At 35.7% G+C, this 25,259-nt stretch overlaps 1 protein-coding gene across 1 annotated transcript in view; it reads right to left on the bottom strand.

Moving 5' to 3' along the window:
• The window catches only part of Rpn3 (regulatory particle non-ATPase 3), a 54,513-nt gene that overhangs the window by 25,935 nt on the left and 3,319 nt on the right, over positions 1–25,259 (bottom strand). Inside the window, exons 5-10 of the mRNA XM_071595110.1 lie at positions 25,090–25,210; positions 20,982–21,093; positions 18,370–18,552; positions 16,226–16,340; positions 15,521–15,744; positions 8,351–8,557 (exon numbers count right to left, since the gene is read on the bottom strand). Of these exons, the coding sequence (XP_071451211.1) occupies positions 8,351–8,557; positions 15,521–15,744; positions 16,226–16,340; positions 18,370–18,552; positions 20,982–21,093; positions 25,090–25,210 (962 nt within the window). The remainder of the gene's footprint in view (positions 1–8,350; positions 8,558–15,520; positions 15,745–16,225; positions 16,341–18,369; positions 18,553–20,981; positions 21,094–25,089; positions 25,211–25,259) is intronic.

The following is a 25,259-nucleotide window of genomic DNA, read 5'->3' as shown; positions in this document are numbered from 1 at the left end:
TAATAGTCCCTACTCCCTCTCTCCCTTCAACTCCGACAAGCCTTTCTTTGGGAGAGGGACGTTACACTCTCGATCTTTGTGGTAGATGCCTTGGCGACCAAGAAACAGTTTGAAAATTTGAAAATGAACACGCACGTAAAAAGAGGCCATACAAATGAGGAAGGAAAGTATTTAGTTTTGGGGGTACTTCGACAGCGATATACTCATACAAACGAACTCCGATGGCCAAAACCGGAGGGATGGGGGAAAACTTATGGGAACACAGCCATTACGACAAATTTCATTATTGTTTACATGGGACAAAACGGCGAATTATTACGCATATCGCACGAATTCTCAACCGGCCTGGATGCTTGTTACATGGATAAAAACCGCGATACAAGTTTAAGCAAAACATGTGGATTTGAGGCACACTGAAGACTGAGACCACTTCGCACACAAGTACTCTCGGATGAAAATCACACCGAAACATATCGGCGTGTACAGCCGATGCGGGATATGAACGCAACGCCTCTGAAAGATACAGTAACAGCATACGACCTAAATCGAACAACACAAATGATATTGTTTATAGCTTCCTGGTTTTAAGTTATGCTCAATAAACGTTTCAGACTCTTATGAGTAATGAAGTATCTTTCCCACTCCGTTCCACCATCCAGGTCCAAACACTCCAATCGACTTTGAGATATGATACTAATGATAAGGGTCTCCATATGGTCACGATGCAAAAGACCTACACTACTGAACCATTAGGCATAGTAAATTAATTACTAAAAGCTTCTGTAGTATTGACATAATTGATCGGTAACCCAATGTTAAAGTAAATCCCTTATGCTTCGAGTATTGCGTTCGTTTATAAGCGTGGAGCATCGCTCGCTCCTTAATCCGAAGAGAAAGCCAGTTCACTGCAACCCGCATTCCTGAGATCAATTGGGAAGTTGTTGGCCGTCGCACATGATCGCGAGAATCGGAGAACCCGACGTTAACGCAGCATCGACACAGCTGAATTAATAACGCAATTGCTCGTATGCAACTATAAACTCAGTGATATTCGCTGCATTATTATCACTATCGCTGATCTCTATTTCTTGTGGCTTTTATTAGCATTAATTTTGGTCAATGAGCGTTTTTAACCCCAATACGCTTAGTTCTTTCATTAATTTGAGCCGAAATTCGTTACTATTAATACGGATTAAGGTCTAATTGAAGTTAAAGATAAGATAACCAGTCATAAAAACAAAATCCTCCAAAAAGACTCCTTAGAGCTTTCACTTTTCAACAAAATTGGCATGATAGCGGAACAAAATTTAAAAAATAACGATATCAAAAGAATATTCACAATGTGAACAATTAGAAATGGTTATGGTTTGAAAGAGAGGCGTGAGAAAACACTTACGATCTAATAATAAAAATCTGCGATGACGGGGAAACATTGGTGACGTTCCATTAGGATACAAACTTATCATACTGACACACACCGTGAGCTATAAACCCGCAAATTGTGCAGAATGAACCTGAGCCTAAGTTGATTTCTGGCTAACCATTAACTGCCTCCGTGTCTTTGTGATTCCAGATCGTCATTCTGGAGGGCAAAGGCAGGAGGGGGGCGTGATGGGTTCGCCACATGAGACAGGGGAGTTCGTCAGAGATAGCATTACTAGGGCTGAGACAAACCCTTAAGGAACTATGGCTACGCCTGATATCGGGACAGCACGTCCGGAAATACTTTAGGATTTCCTCTTGCAGGCTTTTAGAATTTGGCATTTTCGCCCTGCTTAAGAATCTAATTGCATAAGGAAAATGGCAGGTGGCATCAATTTTATCAACACATTATCATAAGCTTGATAACATGAAATATCTGAAAATGCACTTTCTTCGGGGAGTTCTGAACCATCTTTGCTGAGTAATTTAATTGTTTTAGGCCCATCAAAAACTGAGATAATTTGCATAGGAATAACCATTAGGCCGAGGAATATCCATTAAGTTACTCCTCACTGATAACCCACCGATCTTTTCCAATTACCAACATTGAGTTGAAATACGACGACGGACTTGATGTATTTTGCCAACCCAGTGAGCAGACGCCACACAACAATGGGAAAGTTTGCGCCTGCGATGGCGCAACCCGCATTACGCGGACCGACCATGCAATGCGACTCGAAAGCGATTTAACCCGACCCGGAGGTGTTGTTCGTCTCTTCTCTACAGGCGAGAACAGTTTTACATTTGGCCACGTTTCGACGCCGAAGTCCTCACGCCGGCACAAAAAAATCACCAGATTCCATCCAAATCATTTCCGGTCCTCCGAATCCCAACGGCTATACCAGGCAGACGCCGTTCGGCCGGGAGAAAAGGGACCTGCCCCCTCCAGTTTAAAGGTTGAAAGCTTTTGCGGCACGCCTCTCTACCTCTGCCTATCGAATCCATATCTTAATTGTGATAGCCCAATTCACTTTCGCGGCACCATTTCTACGGATGGCAAGTAGGGATTTTCCCTAGTTGCAAACAGTCCCACCCTCTCGGCTTCCAAGTAGATTGGATTGGAGCGGCGGCTTGAGCACTGGCTCCCAAATCGAAGTTTTCGCTTCAAAGCCATAGCCGTCTAGGGTGTTTTAGAATTCCCGGCTCTCATGTGGGAATTGATTCCCACATGAGAGCCGTAAACTTAAAAAGGAATCATTTTAACAGGACACGCGGAGTTTAGATCATACCTCAGGAAAATAGGGAAAAAAAGGAGGGGACGGGTGAATACATGATAAAGGAGGACACGGCAATACACAAGAGTCCTTTATTGCCCAATTAATGCCGAGGAAAGACGTGAACTGTAAGCTATCCTTGGATATCTGCATCATGTCCAACAAATTCGGAAATATCCGCACGAGGAACTGATTAGGAAAATATTGGATAGATTTATCAACGAAGGATAAAGTGGGAACAGGGAGAACGACGGAAAGGAAGGGCATGTAACTCATATTTTGTAAAAAAATTAACGAAATTGTATTGAAGGCTTAAATATAAGGTACCCCAAAAAATTGAAACAATAAATTGCCCAATTCTAATCGAATCAGGCCAATTTGTTATTATTATAAGAGCCATGTGGTGACCTTTGACTTTCCTACAATAGTTAGTTTATTTTTCACTGTTATTAATCAAGGAAAACACATATAACTGTCTTAAAGTCAGTTAACTACATCAATCACTTTGTGAAACAAGCCTGAATGATGCTGTTTCGAAATGACACTAAGGTTTCATACATAATGTTCCCAGTACTGCATTGTTCAAACGCAGAATGTTTGTTGATGATAAAATGGAGGCCTATTCTACTTATCAGCACCGTAAATTTATAAAATTATCAGCTAAGGCTCAGTAATGGAAAGGGATATTAGAATTGTAGGCCACAATGGTTCAAGCAGAGATATCAAGCACATTTGGGTATGTTACTCTATCGGATGAATGCAATTGCAAACGTAAGCTTATTAATGTTGGTCGAAAATAGGTCAATAATTCTGCTGCTCACACCAATGTTTGGTGTGAGCAGAAGTATCCCTGATATCCTTTGACAAAATCACCGAATTTGGTGGAACATCTTAAATGCATCATGCATTAGCCATTTAAATATTAACTGTAAAATAAAAGAACATAAATATAAACGACTTTCTTGGCATGTATCAAACCTCTTTACACTTTTGTGAAAAATTTAAATTAAACAAAAAAGACATGCGTGGGATTCCACTGCCAAATGATGGAAAAATCCTCACTTAGGAGGTGCACAGCATAAAAACTGTAACAAATGGCCAAAGAATAGCAAGACATTAGTATGCACACAAAATCCGAACATTTTGATCTTCAGCAAATAGGACTGCACATGTTAAATTAGACAAATATGGAATGTATAAATTATCCTGTGAATATGAAGTTATATAAACTGAAAAATTAAGTAAGGAATTTACAGAGAAGAGAAATACTGAGGAGTTCAATCTTGAAACGTTACATCACGCAGATAAATATACCAGACTGAATGCTCTGAAATGATCAGAGGTTTTGATAATTGCATTTGCAAAATGGTCACTGAATTAAATAAATGTTGCACGGATAATCCAAGTCCGAGCTTCAGTTCAGTCATAAATCATTTTGCCTGAAACCATGGATTTTCTTTCATTAATCTGATATTCCCTACAAAAAAAATTATAATGCTTAATACATGTTTTTGTTGAACTTGGTGAATATTCCATTATATAAAAAAATTAACTATTTTCACATTGCCCTTGAAATGAAAAAACACCAACTTGATGATTGCTCACCTCTTATCCAAGGCCGGAGAATCATGGGCAATCAGTCACATTGCCAATATTCCACAACCAATACATCATTTTCACCAAATAATATTTCTAATATTATCAATTCTTAGGAATAGGACTTATATTATTGAATTTTATCAGGCTTCTCATTTTGCAAATAATACTTAAGAGCACTAGCAGTGCAGTTTCTGTTTTCCATAGACTCATTCTAAAAATCATATATGTATTCTTTCAATCATAATTGTAGGCTCTCTTGGTGACGTTCAAACTCGTTTTAATTTGATATGCATACCACATTGTTTAAGGCAAGAAAAGTTGGGAAAGCAATTAAACTGAAAGTTGTCAAAAATAAAAACAGCAATAGAAAGTATTTCAAGTATGCAAAACCAGGATCTACCCAAAAGTTCTCAATATTGTCATGACTTGCTTAAAAGAAGCGAGGCCAAAATCTATGCCATTAGTTTACAGTATGAACAAGAAAAGTGTTGCCCTTATATTTGCCAAGAAAAAGGATTTGTTTATCCTGTGGTATTTCAGTGAGATACTGTGCATGGTGTTTCACAGTTTTTAACGAAAGTGACTTAGAGCTAAATCTTATTTCAAACTCAAGAAGACAACAGTGGAGAGAAAACCAAATGTTGAAGCAGGCTTCTGGTGATGAAGTACTGTGTCATGTTGAAACTTATGATTGGTGTAATGATTTCATAAACAGCAGAGCATCAGCATAAAAAATTCATGAAGGTATACAGCAAACAATTCATAATGTTTGTGAAGCTTTGATTTTGTCGTTTTGATTTGCCAGCACATTTTGTCAGAAGAATTTGTTTTACAGTGGCATGAGGGACAAGACTAAATCAGACATCCATTGATGTGAGTCAAAAAGACATGGTGTGGCACAATGACAATGCAACATAACCCCTTGGCACCATCTCATTCCTCACTAACTGCCCATCAGTTTTCAACTCTCACGAACATGGTAATTATTCCCCACCTCCTTACTCTCCCAACCTAGCCCTCTCCACAACTTAACACCTCCCTTTTGTTCCCTAAAATAAAAACTGAAACTCAAGGATGAACAATTTGATAGGATAGGAGAGGTTCAAAAAATAGCATTGGTGGATGTGCCATCAAGTCGGAGTAGGAATCCTCCTGGCAGTGTTTGTAAGTACAAACCAGGTGATCACTTTGAAGGATATTAAGTCAATATATTCACAATGCACGATCTTTAATAAATGAATAAATTTCAGAAACTACTAGGTAGCACTTCATATTAGAAGAGTCAACCCCATGAGACAATATTGAAAGAAACAGTTTTTCAGAGGAGATTTTAACTTATTCAGGATTATGTACATGACACTGAGAATGAACAAAACTAATAATTTTGATTGTTGCTGAAATGATATCCATAATCAATCAATAGAATAATGTAATCTAGGAATTATACAAAGCAAACTATACATTAATAAAGTTGACAATTCATAAAATCACAAAATTAAGAATATTCCCTCAGTTACACACCTAAGCAGTGGATTATAGCACCAATCATGCACCAACTGTCATAGATTTCAACGAATGAGACAAAAGTAATATCATCAACACCTTTTGAAATAAATTCTAGCTCAAAAAGTTTGGCATAACAACAACACTCCTCACAGCAATCTATTCATTATTCCATTGTCTAAAATATTATATATATTTTTACTAATTAAAATGTCTTTAATAGGACCAGCTATTGCCAGTGTGAAAAACACAAATGATACATTTTACCTCTCTCTCATATAATGTTTGCTTTAACTCAATTGATCATAACTTAATTAAAAAATACAAAATTGCTATAAAATACATACATATGAAAATCTTTTCCTAGAAATATTGGTAGCTCACACCAAGATCACACCATAGAGTTTATAGTGAAATTTCCATATAAATACTTTTACACCATGTGAAACCTTTAGTTTTCAGTTGTCTGCAAATATATCAATCCTTGCTCAATGAACACAATGCTCATGAGCATACGTGTCTCCCACAATTATAGCACAAACTATTGGCTCAACTGTTTTAGGGCCGGTATGTAGACTCGTGATTAAATGTCTCGGGTAGCTAGTTAGCAGATAGGCTAACAGAGACCTAAATTAAAGAGATCATATATTGTGACTATTTACTAACTGCTGAATATGACGCATCGGGATATCACATTTTAGGTCAAAGTTTTCCACAGTCTAAAATTCAATTGTCTTTTGCTCACTTCTCATTCCAATGAATTTCATATTCACTCGTGGTAATTATGTAATTATTTGAGGACTAACAAAGATGAAGGAATGGTAAACCGTGCAAGAGCATTAAACTTTGAATAATAAAAGACCATGATCCTCTTTGAATTGGTTATAAATAATTACGTGATAACACAAATAGATCAACAATACATCTCATCTTCTTGAAAACATTGATATAAAAAATTATGATTATGATTTATAAAGTAGTTTGAGTAGCCACTTAACTACTTTGAATTTATCATAACTTCTTCCCCTAACAATATGTACAACAGCTACTCACTCAATGCACAAAACATAGGAGCTTAGGTCTGATTACAGAAGATTGATCTATTACGTAGATGAATACCAACCTATATGTTTTAATTATTACCAATGACTTACGAAAATCCACAAGAAGGCATCATGCAAGGAATAAGCAAATGAGTTTCAAAGTTAGGTTGCTGATGATAAAACTCGGTTCACGGAAGACATGTGACTATAAAGAGATTCCCACATATTTTTGAATTTTCCAAGTGTGTAATCCTAAGTAACACAACAATAGCCGAGAGGCTTAAATAATATTTAGCTTACGTGAATGTAAATAGTGATATTTTGATTTGGATATTCATCAAGTTAGCGGTAAAGTTTTATCATTAATATCATCAACAATTTACGTTGCATATACAGTTTTAATGGTAGATAAACAAATGAAATACAACAATTGTTAGGTGCCATTTTCATCAAGCAAGTCAAGTTATTTGAGCTATATATATATATATATATCAATTTTCCCAACATGGAGCATAGCATATTGCTCAACTGACTTTCACTAGCGTCCTTATGATAAGCTTAATTTTGAAACTAAATGAACTGGGTGTTCAACTGTTTCTAAGGCCCTAAAAAAAAACTATAAGACAATTTTTAAGCCTACCAGCTAATTAAGGCAAAAAAATTACAAGAACAGAGAGTCAAAATACCGGCCCTTAGTACAGCTGATCAAATAGTTGAATATATATACAGAAATGCTTTACTAATAGGTATTTTCAAAAGCAGACAAGTAGTGATTTTTAGGCAGTTAGCCTTGGAAGCATCAGAGATGGTTTTTAATGCTAATAGATGATATAATTGATATAAATAATAATATTAACTGCTTTTCTGTAGGGCAGTCTCAAAGGCCCAATATAATACTTTATCACAAAAGCTACATTAACCATGTATAAATTAGGAAAGGCACCTTTAGAAGACACATTTGAGAAACAATGAAATTCCATGCAAATGATGAGCTACTCTTCCTCCATTCCTCTGATTACCATTGAGCCTTTTCACTGCCAAAAGAAACAAAGCTTGGATCATAAAAAAATACTGCTACAGCCATTTACCTAATGCTCACTGGGAGAGCATCACCGTGGAGGCAGTATTGGCAAAGCTTTTGGTGAGTATACTGAACTCATGATGCACTGTTTTATAACATTAAAATAACTTAAAGACTCCTAAAAGATTTCACACAAATTATAATCATCGATAAATGGAATTAAGTCACAATTTGTACTCGATGCCATTCAAAAATCTGATACGACCCACCAATACATTTAATGTGATAAATAAAATTTCATAATGAAGACAATTTACTTTTGTCTTCAGTCTTTCAAAAATGTAGATTTTCACATAATGCACATTTCAGAGGCTCATTACTCAAACAAAATGAATATATGGAGAGGTTATTTTATAAACTTTTTTCCAAAAATAAATTGGTAAATCCGAGAAAATTTTTTATCATTGGAAAATTCATAACAGACTCACCTCCGCTGATTCTAGATCCTTGGAATAGGACTTAGGTGGATACCTCATAGCTCTCACACTGTGATTGCGAACTTGGAGGCAGAATGTAATACGCTGATGGAAAGCAAGCTGTGGTTCCCTTGTACCATACACGTCAGCAGATTCCCTACTACGCATAAAACCCTTTTCGTGATCGACTGTAGCCTCAATCACACCATCACGAATAGCCTGTTGGACAAGATGATAACAATTAAGTATGCTAGCTCCATTCAGGCACTCAGGCATGTTTATAATAATATTGAAACAAAGAACAAAGTACATTAAATAAATCAATCAAGGCATTAATACAAGGAAGAATGGAAAGGAATTTCTACAGAATCTAAACCACTAATTACAGAAAGACTGGTTTCACACATTAAGTACAGTAAACTCTTGATTATCCGTGGGCTGATTATCAATGCTACTCTCTTCATAGCTCCTTGAAATGTTGATAACATTAAAACCATGAAGATACAGTCAGGCTTTGAAATTTTGATACACTTTTGAAAAAATAAGAGTTTCAAATATATTTTTGAAGTAATTTCTGTCACCGAGTGCCCAGTACAACACTTTCAATAATCACAGCTCTTCGGTTATACTCTGCACTTGTTCTCAACATTGTGACTGTTTTGAGGTTATGACCGTTCAGGACATACGCCAAGCTTATTTGGGCACCGATGACCATCCCTACATGTGGTATTAAACGACAGGAATTTAAAACTGAATTTTGTCCAGCCGCATCCTTTATCTTGGCTTTCTCACAAGTTTTTAATTTAAAAAAATCAAAAGTTGTCAATTGTATTTAATGTTTTGATTTAAAAATTTTTTAACCATCCGTTGCTTCCCTTGAATTCAATAGTCCTGAGAATTCCATATTCCTCTTTAAGGCGAGCCAACACATAGTTTAACCATGCAATAAACGAGTCATTAACTATAAACAATGCATTATTATAATGAGTTGAATAAAATGAATATGAATAAGCATTAGCGATCCTTTTAAAAATTTGTCCTTTGCCAGACTTTTTTTTTGTGTTTACCTTTCCGGGAAAAATAAATTCTGTCATTCACTTTCTAATAGTTCAATGCTCTCATGAGACTATCATTTCCCCTGTATATAATGACTGAAAAACACAAAAAATGTACTTCCCATTGCCAAAAAAATGTGAATTAATCACCAGGAATAAAATATAAGTCTCTCTGTATACATCTATTTTTATAGCAACCATAGTTTCCACGTATTTCAGTATGAACTTTTTGATTATTTGTTCTCCATCATGCATCCATTGGCCTGGATAATCGAAATTTTACTGCAGTTAAGAATGTACATAACTACATGCATTTATATTAAATAAATGAACATGCACATACATTTTAAAAAAATAATACATATTAACATTGCCAAACTCTTCATAACAGACTAATAAATGAAATATGGTACTCAAAATAAGTAATGCTTCAATCTCAGCATACCAAGTGAAATTTCACCATAACACTACATATATAGTAACTATTAGTGATGAATTCACTATGGTGGATACCAAAATAGCTGTTTATGGTAAGCAGGGTTGTGAAAACATGATGACAACTCTGCATGTCAGGGCTTTTCCCAGTAGATATTGCATTCTTCTCCCAATAGATCACCTTATATTATATAGAGTCCATTAAAGAGGGATACCGGGTCACCATGGAAAACAGAGCGAGAGCCAAGTTCTACGAAAGGGACTGATGGTTGTTTTTGAGTAAATACATGCCAGGCAGCCTTACATATGATCCTAGGAATACAATGGGAGTGTTGCACTCGGTCCAATCATTGTCTCTGGGACTTTGTGAAGCAGCACATGAGCAATGAGGAAACTAGAAACTTTTTCATATTACCTGTGTCACTGGTGATATTCAAAGGACATTGGTACAAGGAGAGTCCCAGAAGTACCCAAACTAATTCAAAGATGGCGGTTGATGCTTGAAAAGAATGGCAATGGTGTAGAAAGTACCAACCTCATAAAGTTTAAAGTTTGATTGCACTACGTTGTTTAGTATTTGTTTAGCTGCAAACAGTAATGAACTCGCTCAGTAAATTTGTCAACACAGAAATATTTGGTTATTGTTACGTGATTCAATACTTTCATTTGGAAGGTCTCAGTCCATCAGCTATAAAAGCAGAGCTAGGTTCCATTTTGGATGAGTCTGCTCCTTTGTTTACAACAGTAAAATATTGGGTGGCAGAATTTAAATGAGGCAGTGCGAGCTACCAAATGTAATGTTCATCAAAAGATGACCATCAAAGTGGTCGATCAATTGATGTGACTATGGCAGAAAAGGTGAAAAAAATTGACAAAATGGTATTGGATGATCATTGACTGAAATTCTACAAGCTATCAGACATGGTAGACATGTCAAAAAGGTCTGCACATTGCATGCTGACTGAAAATTTTGATATGAGAAAGTTGTGCGCAAGATGGGTGCCGTGATTACAATGGAAAACAGCATCGTGAGGATGTTTCCATTGAGTGTTTGGCGAAGTTTCACAACAGTAAAGATGAGTTTTTTCAACAATTCATAACTATGAATGAAACATGGATCCATTGCTTCACATCTGAGGCGAAGGAACAGTCAAAACTATGGATTGAAAGGGAAGGCTCCAAAATAAATCGGCTGCAAAGAAGGTGAAGACTTCCATCTGTACGCATGGTCATGGCGTCAGTTTTCTGGGATATGCATGGGACAATTTCCATTGATTTTCTGCAGAAGGGTCTAATGCAAAGTTATTGCAGCATTTGAGTGAGGAAATAAAAAAAATTGCTGCATTTGGCAAAAAAGGAAGTTTTGTTTCATCAGGACAATGCACCAATTCAACCATCTGTTAATGTGATAAAATCAATCAGTTCGAATTGCTTCCTCATGCACCCTATTCACAAGATTTAGCCCCCTCAGATAATTTTCAGTTTCCAAACTTAAAAATTTGGAGCAGTGGTAGATTTGCCAACAGTGAAGAGTTGGAGTCTGCAGTTGATGCCTATTTTGACGAGCTTGACAATTCTCACTATAAACAGTTTCAAAGCTATTGACCATTACAGGGAAAAGTGTATTGACCTAATAGGAGACTATGTAGAGAAATAAAGATATTTTATCCCAAATTTTAAGTGTTTTCTTTGTTAGGTCGGGTATTTCTGAGATTATTTCCACTCAAATTCAACCATACTATAAATGTTTACCTTTCTCTAGTAAAAAATTTTATATTTCTTATCCAAGAAAACAGATTACATAAATAATTAAAATACCTATTTAATGCCAAAGTAATATTGAATTGATAATATGATACCACCAATGTTTAGAGTGGGGATGGGAGTCAGGAATTTGGGATTCAGTTTAATCCCATCAAGTCCATGAATTTGGGATTTGAATCAAATCCTTGAGTTAAATCAGGAAATCCCAAATCCTGGTAAGGTAGGCTGCATACGAGCTATATATCAAGGCAACTACAATGTGCTGTGATTGTAGACCATAGCTGCCTCTATGTTTGTTTAGTTTTCACATAAATCAGTAAAAAATTAGAATGAGAGAGCATATATTGAAGCATACTCAAATTATAACGGCTAATACCTAAACCAAAAAATGTTCATCATCACATTAATTTTTTGCATACTAGTGGTATATGGTACCAAATAAGTGACGGAAAGAAAATAGTGACAATAATACCACCTACAAACATTTACCATTCCTTTTTAATTTACCATATTATGAAAACGTTTTGCACATCTAAATACCAAATGCAACTTTAAGCTGTGAAAACAGAGAGTGTAAATTCACCATGAAGTTACTTCATCCATTAAATTCATTCATTTGAGGTATTCCACCTAAATAGGTATGTTTTGGATGGTCGCTGAAGACCATTATCCACATATGACAAGAAAATCCTATTATTTGCCTTAAATCAATCATTAAGATACTATTATAGATTAAGTAGCTGCGGTAAGCCCATTTACCATAAGTGGGTATTGTGGAGATCATTGATGTTTTAAAAGTGTGAAGACAAAAGGATCACACTGCAATCACATGCGTTCACACTTCAAACACAAGGAGACGGCTGACAAGTTTGCATATGATTCTATGGTGCATTTGCCCATTTTTAATACATTATTATTTTTTAATATTATTACGAAAGATAAATGGGGGTACCCACAATCTGGCATTGATGATCTTGGACTGAAAAACCAGCTACAGACTTTTGCAAATGTAAATTTAAAAAAATGCCTATGGGTGTTTACAAGCATTTGGAATAGTTATCTAAATACTCTCAAATGGCTGGCCTATTATTTTTTTCGGGCTGTGTGGGTGCAATATTTCAATCTCCCTCTCCTGAATGGCTTAACACATGAATCATTGGGCAACAAATGGTAGTTGGGGCTCTCTTCATTACATGCAACATCTCATCATATCAGAGACAAATTTATGGTATTTATCCTATGAAAATAGATAACTGGGAAAGGCATTAACTGCATTTCCCAGTTATCTTATCCCAGTCATCTTATTTTTTAAATGTTTTCTCAGGGGCCCATGTTTAAAGTGGATCTTATATTTTTTTCTTGTCAGACTGAATCATACACCCAGAGTAAGATTTCATTTCATAAATTCACAATTATTCTAACCTACTAACAATGAACTACTGTAATAACCCAAATATAAAGTGACTCCAGTACAACGACAGAAGAATTATTAATAACCTCTAAAAGAATGAGGTTACAACAATGCAAATGAAAAATGAAGGAAAATGGAAGCCAAAATAAACATGGAAGTAAGACAAGGATGCAACCTCTTACCAGCAATATTCAATGTATACCTGGAAGAGGCAATAAAAGAAACACAAGAATTGGGTATCAAAGGAGTTGAGGTAAATGGAGAAGAAATGAACATGCTCCGGTTTGCAGATGATATTGCAGTAGTGGCGGAAACGCAAGAGGACCTGCAAGCAACTCTAAGTGCTATGGATCAAGTACCGGGGGAATATAATATGAACATGAACAAGAAGAAAACTAAAACCCTTGAGTGCAGAAGAGAGAAGCTGAATCAGATATTACCATTCACAGGGTGTAACTAGAGCAAGTGGAATCCTTCATCTACCTGGGCAGCAGCATAACATGGGATGGAAGAAGTTCGACCAACATCAAGCGAAGAATAACCCAAGCTAAGAACGCATTCATGAAGAAGAGGCAATTACTATGCTCTAAGAACCTAAGAATGGAAACAAGGAAGTAATTCGTCAAGACTTGCGTGCAGAGCATGGCACTCTACGGTTTTGAGTCTCGAAACATTGGAAAAGTGGACCAGCAAAGAATAGAAGCCTTTGAAACATGGTGCTGGAGGAGAATGGTTAAGATTAAATGGACAGACAAGTAAGGAATATATAGGAGATAAGAAGAGGATAGGACCATATGGATAACTCTACAGCAAAGAAAAAATAGATGGATTGGACACACATTGAGGCACAATGGATTGATTAGGAATATAATAGAAGGAAAAATAGAGAAGATGCCTAGAGGAAGACCAAGAGAAATATACATAGGAAAAATTAAGAGACATAAAACAGAGAAGGTATCAAGAATTGAGGGAATTGACATTAAATAGAGTAGAATAGATGGCTGTAGTAAGCCAATCCTAGGATTAAAATACTGATGATGATGATGATGGTATTCATTTCTTACAACATCTTTTAAAGGTCCATTAAACATAAATTTAACATTCACAAATGCGACATCATTCCTCTGTAAACAACTAGGTCTATGCGGATTTCAGCCACTCACTTCTTCACGTTTTCTATCACCCTTCCTTGAATGTGTAGAGTACAAGCATTCCCCTCAGAGGTTGTAAAACACCAAAGGCTACATTCAACTACATTAAGATCATTCCCAAGACTACATTCACCCAATCTAATGCAAGTTCTTCATTCACCCATTTATATTTCCACCTACAAAAAAACACCCTCATGGCAGTTTCCCCTGATATTATTTTATGTATTAAAATTATGTAAGATTCATGACTACACGCATCACAGTGATTTGAGTTTTATCATTTCCTGGGGTTTTAATCAACACTGTTTTAGTGTCTTTAGTATTAGCAGTTATGCTAGATGGAATATCAAAACAAATGATGACCAAACAGGAGCCAGCATTTCCCATCTGCCGAAGTAAGTAAGCCATGCTTGACATCAGGTATGCTATTAACTTCTCAGAGCCACTAATTACTCAACAGTTAGGCTAAGTTGGGTATCCAAGAGAAAAGCCTTTCCTTTGTACTACATTCCTACACATCAACTGGTGGCTGTTTTGAAATCAATGCGTAGAGCCTTGACTTCACTAGAAATTTTCCAAACCTTTCATCATATTATCTCCTCAACTGATGAGAAAGACTTTTGTCTCATTTTCCTCTCACTATTTTCAAGATCTCTAAATCTTCCTTTTTTAAAGCCCTCTAAATGACTTCCTAGTCGAATCAACAGACTAAACTGCTTTGGCCAGAAAGGTAAAGTTTCTTCTGTTGCATTCCTTCTACAAATTTGAACATTGCTTGTTTTTTCTTCTTCTGGCACCACAAGAATTTAAAAACACATATCATAACTTCACTGGATTCCTTTGTTGACTAGAGATTTGGAGCATGTCTTTTTCTCAACATCATCAGTATTCTTTTCTTTATCTATCATTAATTAAACTAGAAAAGGTTAAATTTTCAAAAATTATAAATACAAAAAACTATCTTAAGAGATACCGAGACCTACATATGAGCTCAAGACTGCAAGACAACATTTAAACAGACAATTCTGGTGAACAACATGCTTGTTAAGTCAGTATAATTTAACCAACATCCATTTTCAACTTTATCCTTGGAACATTTTGCCAGAATATTTGTTCAATGTAGCATGAATGCTCAATTAAATTACAATGCAGCCATTATATAATAGATCAGTTTAAGTGCATGAAATACACAATTTGGGTTTAAAGGCTACAAGTAAGTACTCTAATATGGTCCAAATGAGACTTTCACAATATAAACTGGAAAAAATATTGCTTAACATACAGTAACTCGAGATTAATTCTAATATTTGCAACTTAAGAAAATATTACAGGCTTGATTACCAGGCCTGATGTAACAAGATTTCACCTTTGCAACAATGAATTCAGCATCCTCAGGAGAATCCAAAGTAAGTTTTCGGGCAATGTCGGCCAGTGATATTCTTGAGTATGAAAGAGCTACAGAGCGAACAGCTGTCTTGATCACATTGTGACGCAGACGGAGAATAAGAGGAAATGTGTGCTCAGCTCGAAATTGTGCTCCATGGGCATCCAGCACTTCCCCAAAGCGGCGAAGATTTCCCATGCGGACAGCTGCAACAATAAAGACCTCTGTAGTCAATGTCTTTGACAGAAAATCTCAAAATCATTGAATTATTTGGGACATAATTTTAAGCACTGAAATTTATGTTTCAAGAGAATTTACAGAAATGCAAGCTCCTACAGAGAGATTGAAGATGATGTGAAAATTTGAAATGCATATTTCTTTTTTTTTTGTAGAAACTATTTATGCACACTCCTTTTACCTCTAGCCAAGAAATTATGGTTAACAGTCATTCAAACGCTTAGAATAAGAATCAGAGAGAATATTAGAAGCACATAATAAATATGCTTTATTTCATCAACACCAAAATATAGCAATGAATGCAAGCAAAAACAGCCATTTTATATTCCCAAAAAATTGTTATGTGTGCCATTATAATAGTAAGGAAGCTAATCAATAAACAAAAAGTTGCCCTATTACAGGTTTCATGGATATGCTGGGTGAATTGCAAATGCATTTCAAGAGGACTACCTTGCGTTAGTTGAAAATAGGGAGCCAAAGCTCTTCTAACTGTAGCATGCCGGAACATCTGTCTGTCTGGAATATCTCCCAGGAGAAGCTCCACAGTCACTGCCAATTTCTGGACCTGAAGTATAATGCAAATACATTATTGTACAACTGAAAGAAGAAATGTTTTTCCAAAAACTTCAAATATATGCTAATTTTGATCAAATTATCCCACCTTCTAAAGGAGGGATAAGGCTTCACGGGGTAATTCAATTAATTAAGGTATTCCACCTGTTTTAAAGGTAGGTTTTGGATCATCGCTAATGGGTATTTATTTCTAGTATCATGGTACTTCCTATTTCTTCATTTTTTTCTGATCTCTGCCTTTCTCATGCTATCTAAAAAGCTCCCTGTCTCCACCATGCTTTCCCAATGTTCTTCCTTATATCACAGCCTCCAATATACCACTACCTTTCCATATTTCATCACTGCTTTTTTTGAATATCCCCCAGTAACTTCCTCTCTACACTCACCCCATTTTGAACCTCAGCACTCGTCTCCCTTTCTTTCCAACTTAATTTCTCCATTCTCCACCACATCCCAAAACTCCAATTAATGCTCATTCTCTAGCCTCAATGACCAAGTCTCACAGTCATTAAGAACTAAGCTCCATATTAAAGTCTTTACTAATCTTTTCTTCACATGACTCCAAGAATACACTTTGTATTTCCACATAAAATTTTAATAGGTTTCAATATGTAGCATCATTGTTAGGTGCTCATACAGGAATTGTATTTAATATATATCCTTGGTGGATGGGGTGGGAGATTGTGGACAGTGATGGTTATTGGCGGGTGTTAGAAAGGGTGGGAAACGGCGGAATATGGGATGGAAAGGTTGGCATAGGCATGTCAGAGGGAGGGAGTGGGGGAGGAGGAATCTGCATCCCAAATACCGTGGCTCCTCTCCCACTCCCTCCCTCCGACATACCTATGCCAACCTCTCCATCCCATATTCCGCTGTATCCCCCCCTTTCTAACACCCATCAATAACAATCACTGTCCATTACCCCCAACCCATCCACCAAGGTTACATATTAAATACAATTCCTGTATGAGCACCTGATGATGACCCCATGCATTGAAACCTAGGTTGTTAGAATAACTATTAATTGTGGAAATACAAAGAGTTTTCTTGAAGCCATGGATCACTTCCAAAAATTAACACTGGTAACTACATCATATTTTCTTCACATAATAGCTTAGTATACCTGTCATCTATTCTCTTCTCGCCTCTTTTGCAAATGCAATTCTATCTTAACACCCCCATAACAATGTCTCTTTTCCAATGAAATACTGCCTAATTACTGCTCCAACCACTCTAGTTTACTCCCTACTTCTTTAATATTTAACTTAGCTTTCTTAATTCTTAAGAATCTAATTACTTTGTTTTCCTGTGATTAATTCTCATCCCATGCCTCTCAAATTGTTTCTGTAATCATAATGATTAAAATGTAAGGGCACAATAATGAAAGAGATTTTTTCTTTTTTGAAATTATCTAAATAATTAATACTATTAATGCCTATACTTAATATTTCAGGCTATTTATGTTATTAGACTTGACGCTTTATTGTTCAGTATTGCAAAATAGAGTCATACACAAAAAAGATAAAAGTTTTAATTGAATTCATGTGCATCATCTGATTATGATTGATACCGAGGTGGTAATTTGCACATTACAATTACTGATTACAAGCATGTTTACGATAGGTCCAAATCCAATAACTTTGGCCTATTGGCTAAAAACTGTACTAAAAATATGATAACCCAGGCATTTAGATTATTCCCATTCCCAACTATTTAGAGCCTCTTCACACAAGTAATGGTAAAACATCACTACCCATGAAAAACCAACTTTGCACTGCCTCAAGATTAGCTCTCATATAAGAATCACTGTGTAAATTTTACTAAATCTTATATTGGGCATAATTAATACGTAACAATAGCTGGAAATGAAAAACAACAATGATCCTCATGAAACTTAATACTTTGCTTCATTTCAGGTTCTTTATCTCCACACCATTTTTACTCAGCTGTATACACTCCAATACTTAATAAATGAATAAAAAGCCACCAAAAAAGTCATTTAAAAAAAAAAGAACACTTACTGTTTGCTTGAAACCGACTGCTGTGTACTGGGGAGCTTTACGAGCTGCCTGCACCAGATGCTTATGAGCTGCAGAGTATTCAAGCTGGGTGGCCTTGATGCGACCCAGGTAGTACAGAAAACGAGCCCACTCATTGTTGCTGGCACTTTCAGGGAAGACACTCTTGGAAACAAGTTTGTCAGCCTGTTAAAGACAAAATGCAAAATCCTGATAAATCTTTCAAAATATTAACACAGCATGAATAATCATCAATGAAATGGAGGAAAAATAAAGTTATATGCCATATCATTAAGGATTTTCACTATAATGTTACTAACCACTTTTGGATTCAAAACATGAAATGTGAAAGTTTTGCACCAGTGATTATTTTATATTAAACCCTTAGCAATAGCTTAAGTCCTAGTTGTCAATGGGTTGAAATTTACACAGCATGAAGACAACTTATGCCACAAAGAATTATTAATTCCAAGCCAATCATATGGATTGAAGGGATATATTGAAAACTATCGATGCATATACACAATATGTACCGTTACACAGGCAATTGAAAGATTCATGGTGTGATTGTTCAGGTGAGTATTTCAAATGGCAACTCACTACAGCCATGAATTTACTTTTAAAACCATATTTATGGCCATCAAATGTGGATTAAATTTATAATAATAGGTGTCCATGACAATATCACAATAAGGGAACTTCATGGTATGTACCAATTTTTTGGCAATGTGGTACAGGGTGTTCATTATATCAAGACAGCTAGCAGACATAATTCCCAGCCAATCAGCTTCCTGGATGGCTAGATGATGTCTCCATTAAATATCTTTTTGTCTTCACCCTTAAGCAGAAGCTGACCGATGATTGGCTGGGGTAATGCATCATCCTCCTCCCACATATAACATTATTCAAACCAGGGATAAATGAGTGCAAGATATAATATCTAAGATTGGATAACAAGAAGATAGGAAGACCAGAGAATAAGTGGTTTTGCCAGGGCAACAGATCTTAACTTAAGCAATAAACTAGATTAACCTTAGCTCACTTTAATTGTTAGTCACTCCAATTTTCTCCTCCTCCTGATTGTTTTAGTACCATGATTTTTCACCTACATATTCCATTTATGACTAACTTCATTTCATTGAAAGAAGAATTATTTTAAGATTAAATTATATTACAACGACTAAAAGGCACCATTTCCATCATACTTATATGCCATTCCCTTGGGTAAAATGTATACCCCCAAGCTACTTTAATTTGATAGAGGGTAGTTCAATCTATGATTACTCATAGTGGCCTTACAATTTGAGTTCACACATCAATGAGGGGTCAAAATTGTTTCCATTTCATTAAATTAAGTATGAACAAAGCATAATTTACCACTTAAGTTATTTTACCCAAAATGTAATATATTATACACATTTCAATGTATTTCCCAACAGCAGATCATTCAAAATTAGTTATTGTAAAAAATGCATTTTAAGTTTCAACTCAATGCATTTCCCTAATGTGATTGGTACTGTATTATGGATTAATACCATACCACAGTAACCAACACGAAGGGAAGCTGAATACGGTAGAGCTCACCCAATACCAAGCCCAACAGCATGCCAAATCCACACATGAGGATAGGGTGGCCAGTTCTTTTCCCTGTGTCACCTATGGTTTCCCCAGAAGAACTGATACCCAAAAAATCACACAAGCTTGGGTGAAGCTAAGGGTGCATAAAGGTATGCCTGGGAATCAAACCTGGGCCCTCTGGTCAGTAGCCCAAAGTTCTACCCACTGAAATACCACATTCTTCTCATGCATGCTCATATATAAATAAATGATTTTTTTTAACTACACTAAATAAGTCCCAATTTTATTTGTTGTACATAACCACTCTGGTTTAAACTTCACCATACAATAATGGATTAACATACATGCTGATTTAAACAAAGCAGGAGGATAGACGTAGACTGGAGGCTTTTGAAATGTGGGTGTGGAGAAGAATGGAGAAGGTGAAATGGACAAAGAAAACAAATGAGGAAGTACTTGGTATGGTGGGCGAAGAGAGGGGTTTGTTGGGAGAGATCCTTTGGAGGCAGGAAAGGTGGATGAAGGGTGTATTGGCCGGCAGTGGGATGTTGAAGACTGTGATTGAGGGGAGAATGTTAGGCAAATGAGGAAAGGGAAGGAACAGGATAGGGATGTTGGACGGGATGAAGGGAGGAAGAAAGTGCTCAGAGATGAAGAGGGACCTGATATAGAGTAAGATGCTGGATTTTGTGTTTTGTTAGGAGTCACAAAATGTTTTATTTAGTAGCTTGGTCCATCCAAAAACCTACGTTAACCGGTAGATTACCTAATAGTAATAATACCTAATAATAATAATAAGAACACTTCTATCACTTCAAACTAGCATTTGATTATTACTTACAGAGAATTGTCTTTTAGGTACTTTTAGTAATTGAATTTATTGAATAGTTACTGTAATAGGAGCTTATATTAGAGCCCAGGTTTTAAGAGAATAAGTCAACTCAATAACACATGAAAAGATAGAATTATTTAGTAAATAATTTTAGTTCAGTGCATTCTCTTGATTTTAACATTCATATAAGCTAATTCACACTAACCTGATCATATAAGTTGTAATGCAAGTAATTCCTCAGAAGGCAATTGATGAGAACAGCTTGTCCTTCATAGTCACTGCGAAGAGTAGCAGTTCTCAATCGCCCATGGAGGAAACTAAGATAAAGATTAAGGACCAACCATTAGCACATATGCAAAAGGATACGACTGGAAGAGTTTAAATAGCAAAACAGTACCAAGGCACTGGCTGATGTATCAAAACAATAACATGTAAGTACCATGAGTAAGAATCTCTTTCAAGATGTCCATGAAATACTATAGGAAATGCATTTTCCCTCAGTGAAAATAGATTCATTACACTTTCAAGATTAAAAGTATCTTCAAATGGCACTAGAATTAAAGCTAATTAGATTTCACTTAGAACATGACAAAAATATACGTTCATACATAATAACTAAGGTCCAAAATTTATGGCAATTAAAATTTATATATTTTGTGAAAAAAAAGCAATTTAGGAGTAAAAAAATGAAAAATTGTATTTAATATCATTGGATAAAAAAAGGAAATAACTAAATCCAAAAATATTGAGTATTCCTTGTGAAGGTTTCTGTGGTGCGCAGCTATTGAAGAGTCAAGTCTTCTGGAATTTACTCCATGTCAATTCATACTGCTGGGAATAGTAATATGGACCTTGTTTTTATTGTTTATGGATATTATTTGGTCAAATTAATGCCTTCCACATAAATGATACAAATGAGCCCATAAAACTGTTCCTTCCCCATTTCCTTAAATTCATTCAGCAGAACTCCACGCAAGAAACCCATTATGGAAAAACACACAATGTGCCATGGGCTTCAATCTGAGTGCAATTTGCATAAATGCACAATTCACACTCTCTAAACATTAATGAAAAATTTCTAGGAACTATTGGACAAGTTTTTATTTGTGTAGGATGTTCATTCTAGGCTTACACTCTTGGTTAAGATTAATGGGGGCCACGTTGAAGTAACCATTTCGAGTAAAGTTATTAATTTGAGGAAAAATACTGCATCGAGTGATAAAAATGCTGATGCCATTGTGAATGTATGGTTGAAGTGATGCAATTGGCTACGCTTCAGAATCATCTTTGCATAGGAGTTTCACTCATAATTTGGACATGGTTGATGGAATAAACAAGTTTTTGAATCTTTGATTCAGTGAAGATGGCAAGATTCATGGTTCCGAAGTCTCATCAAAGGAAAAGCATAAATCACCAACAAACAGGAAAGAAAAGTTTCTTATGCTTTTTAACAGGTTCTCAATTTGGCAATAATGATAGCCAAGAAACTTAGCAATCCTTTTCAAATAAAATCCATTGAAACACTATCTACATTGATGAACTTTTCCCAAAATCACTCCACCAATATCACAAAGGAAAACTATAGTTTAAACAGAATGGCATTTCCTTGCAATGTCATCTGTTCAAGGGGCAGTGGATGGTGATTGTTTTAAGCTCTGACGGCAGCCTAAATTTCCATTTCTCTTTTTTTCGGGAAAATTTGTTTTTATGGCTTAAGACATGATAACTCCTAGTGGACAAGCTACTTCAGTAGCTGGATCAACAAGTCATGCAAATCATTTGTGTCTTCCAACCTTAAATAAAATAGTTTTTGCTAACAAAAATTATAAATATTGATGGAGGAAATAACATATTTTAGAAAATGCACAAGACAAATTTTGTTTTTATTTCTAACTTACTTAGCCTTCAATAGATTGCAACAATTTCCAAATGAAAAAATCATTTGCCTAAACCTAGATTTAAATTCGGATTCTATCCCTTGCTGTCCGGCTGAGTGCTTCAGCCAGTTACGCTACTGAGGCTAGTTACTGTTATGGAATCTCCTGCAGTACTTGGCTGTGTAGCTTTCAACATGCATCACTCTATCTACCCATCAATATACTTGAATCAATACTAAATTTAACCATTTAAAATTGATTCTTAATTTTTAAAACTATATTAAGAGCAGGTGTGAAGGTACCATTTCATATTAATCCAGCAAAAAATGCTTTACCCTATTGAAGTTATAGTTGGTAATTCATACATGGAATTACCATATTTTCCCATCGATAACGCGCGCGTTATCTGTACAAAAATGTTCAGATGATCGAAAAAATGACTGTGTGTGTGTTATGTAATGAAAATTGAAAAAATCCAAACATGGACTATTTTTACACAGACACATCCGATATAGACCTATTTTTACACACACTACATATAATTTGTAAGCGCATATATACATTAATATGCGCAGCCTCTATACACATTCAAGATAACTATGAAGCCCTGGGTGGGCAGTATCTATACAAATTCATGATGAATACAAAGTTCTGGGTGCGCGTTATACATAAGGTGTGCGTTATCGATAGGAAAACACGGTAATTTCAGTCTGATGTATAGAATCCTATGTGTTACGAATTACCCCATTTAACGGCCTAAAAGACGCATCCTGGTTTTTCAGCTTAGAATTTACAAAAAATACTTGGATTATACAAAAAAGGATCAACGTATTTGGATGTTAACACTTAAATACCAGGAAAATTAAATAGTTACATTAAAATATTAGTAGCTACATGTATATCAATGGGCGAGATACAATGCATGAATCTATTAACAAAGGGGCAACATCCGGACGACCCCTCCCCTGACATGCATGAAGTTCCATTGCAGCACCGCATGTGACAAGAAACTAGACGGGCTACATTGTATAAATTTATGATTTATTTGAGAATTTACTAAGGAAGTTCTTTCAATGAAATATTAAAACTCTGCTGCTTACTACTCACTCAAAACAGTGATATTATTGACATTCGTAATAAAGGCAACCATTTTCTGTTTGTGATGTGGGAAAAAATAATTAATAGTAAGTATTTTTCCAGCAAATCACCTTGAGATTATGGGTCAAAGTCGTACCCATACACTCCTGGCCTATAAGATGTAGGCTGACTTTAGAGCACGTTTTGGAATGAAAAAGTGCATCTTATGGAAATACAGTAATATAAAATGGAGTAAACTGCAACTAAAAAGAATTCTCCCTATCAATATTACATAAAATATGAATGTAACATTTTAAAAATCTGAAATGAATTGATTAGTATACCTTAATTAGTCACCAATCATGTCACCACCACATAAAATGATCCGATTGGATCACCACTGGCCACTGACTTGTTTTGCATTGGCAACTGCGGCCAGTAAAGGAAATGTTTGCTCAATTTGCACACACCTTTATATTCTTGTTTTCAACAAATTCACAGAGACAAGATATGTCATATAACCCGATGGAAAAAAGTAAGTCAAATTTTAATATCAATTCATACAAATGAAGCACCAGAATCACAAGTAATTCTGATTTCATGCTCCTGTAAATTAGATTCAGAAAAAGAAGTGGCTGCACCAAGGTTGGAATGCGCATTCAAGAATTTGCACCCACTGCAATTGCCAGGCCTGCCTAAATGGTGTAAACACCGCTGAAGATGAAGCTGACTTTCCATGCAGACAACTGAATTACAACAGGCTATGCCCATTGGGAAAATCACTAAAAGAATGTGCCTGCGGTGGTGCAGTTGAAGCCTGACATTAAGTGTAAACATAAAAAAATAAAAGCTAAAAATGCAAATAATTAAAAACTTATTAGCACACTTTAATATTAAACACTAAAATTAAATCATCCTGATTTTATGGTTTGATTTATGGCTTTTTTGTGAACCATGAACGAAAACCATGGTAGGCACAATTGAGCCTACCCTACTTTGAGTTCCATTAACAATAATAATGTCTATTTTTTAAAAATTGATAAGGATAATTATAGATGAAATTTATACTTTAAGCATTTTGCCAACACTACATTCCTCAACAATTTAATACTTCAGCAGAAAAATCTGATTTGGGGGTGGTTTTCACTTTTATGGGATGCCCTCACCACAGTTAATGAGAGAACCTTTTCCATATTATTACTGAGCCCTTTAGAAATGTTCTTGGCGAGTTTGATAACTTAATAATAAAATTCCTAAGAAAAACTAATTTGCTTGACTACAGGTTAAATCATGAGCCCTGATAAGTGGCAATTCCTCTACATATTTACATTTAAGTAAAAACATGTGCATTACACTCACCCTCGTATTTTCTCCAGCTGATCTGTGAGTTCATAAGCACGTGAGTGATAGAAATAACATTTTGCTGCAACTAGGTCAATGGACCTTCGGTTCTGGGATGACACCTTTGCCATTAGAAGATCTGTGTCGAAATAAGAATAATCTCATTAATAATTAAATGTAATATATGA

This window comes from Hetaerina americana, unplaced genomic scaffold (assembly GCF_022747635.1).
Source record: "Hetaerina americana unplaced genomic scaffold, ioHetAmer1.1.p SCAF_7, whole genome shotgun sequence".
Taxonomy (NCBI): Eukaryota; Metazoa; Arthropoda; class Insecta; order Odonata; family Calopterygidae; genus Hetaerina; species Hetaerina americana.
This window is presented reverse-complemented; position numbering and strand designations above follow the sequence as displayed.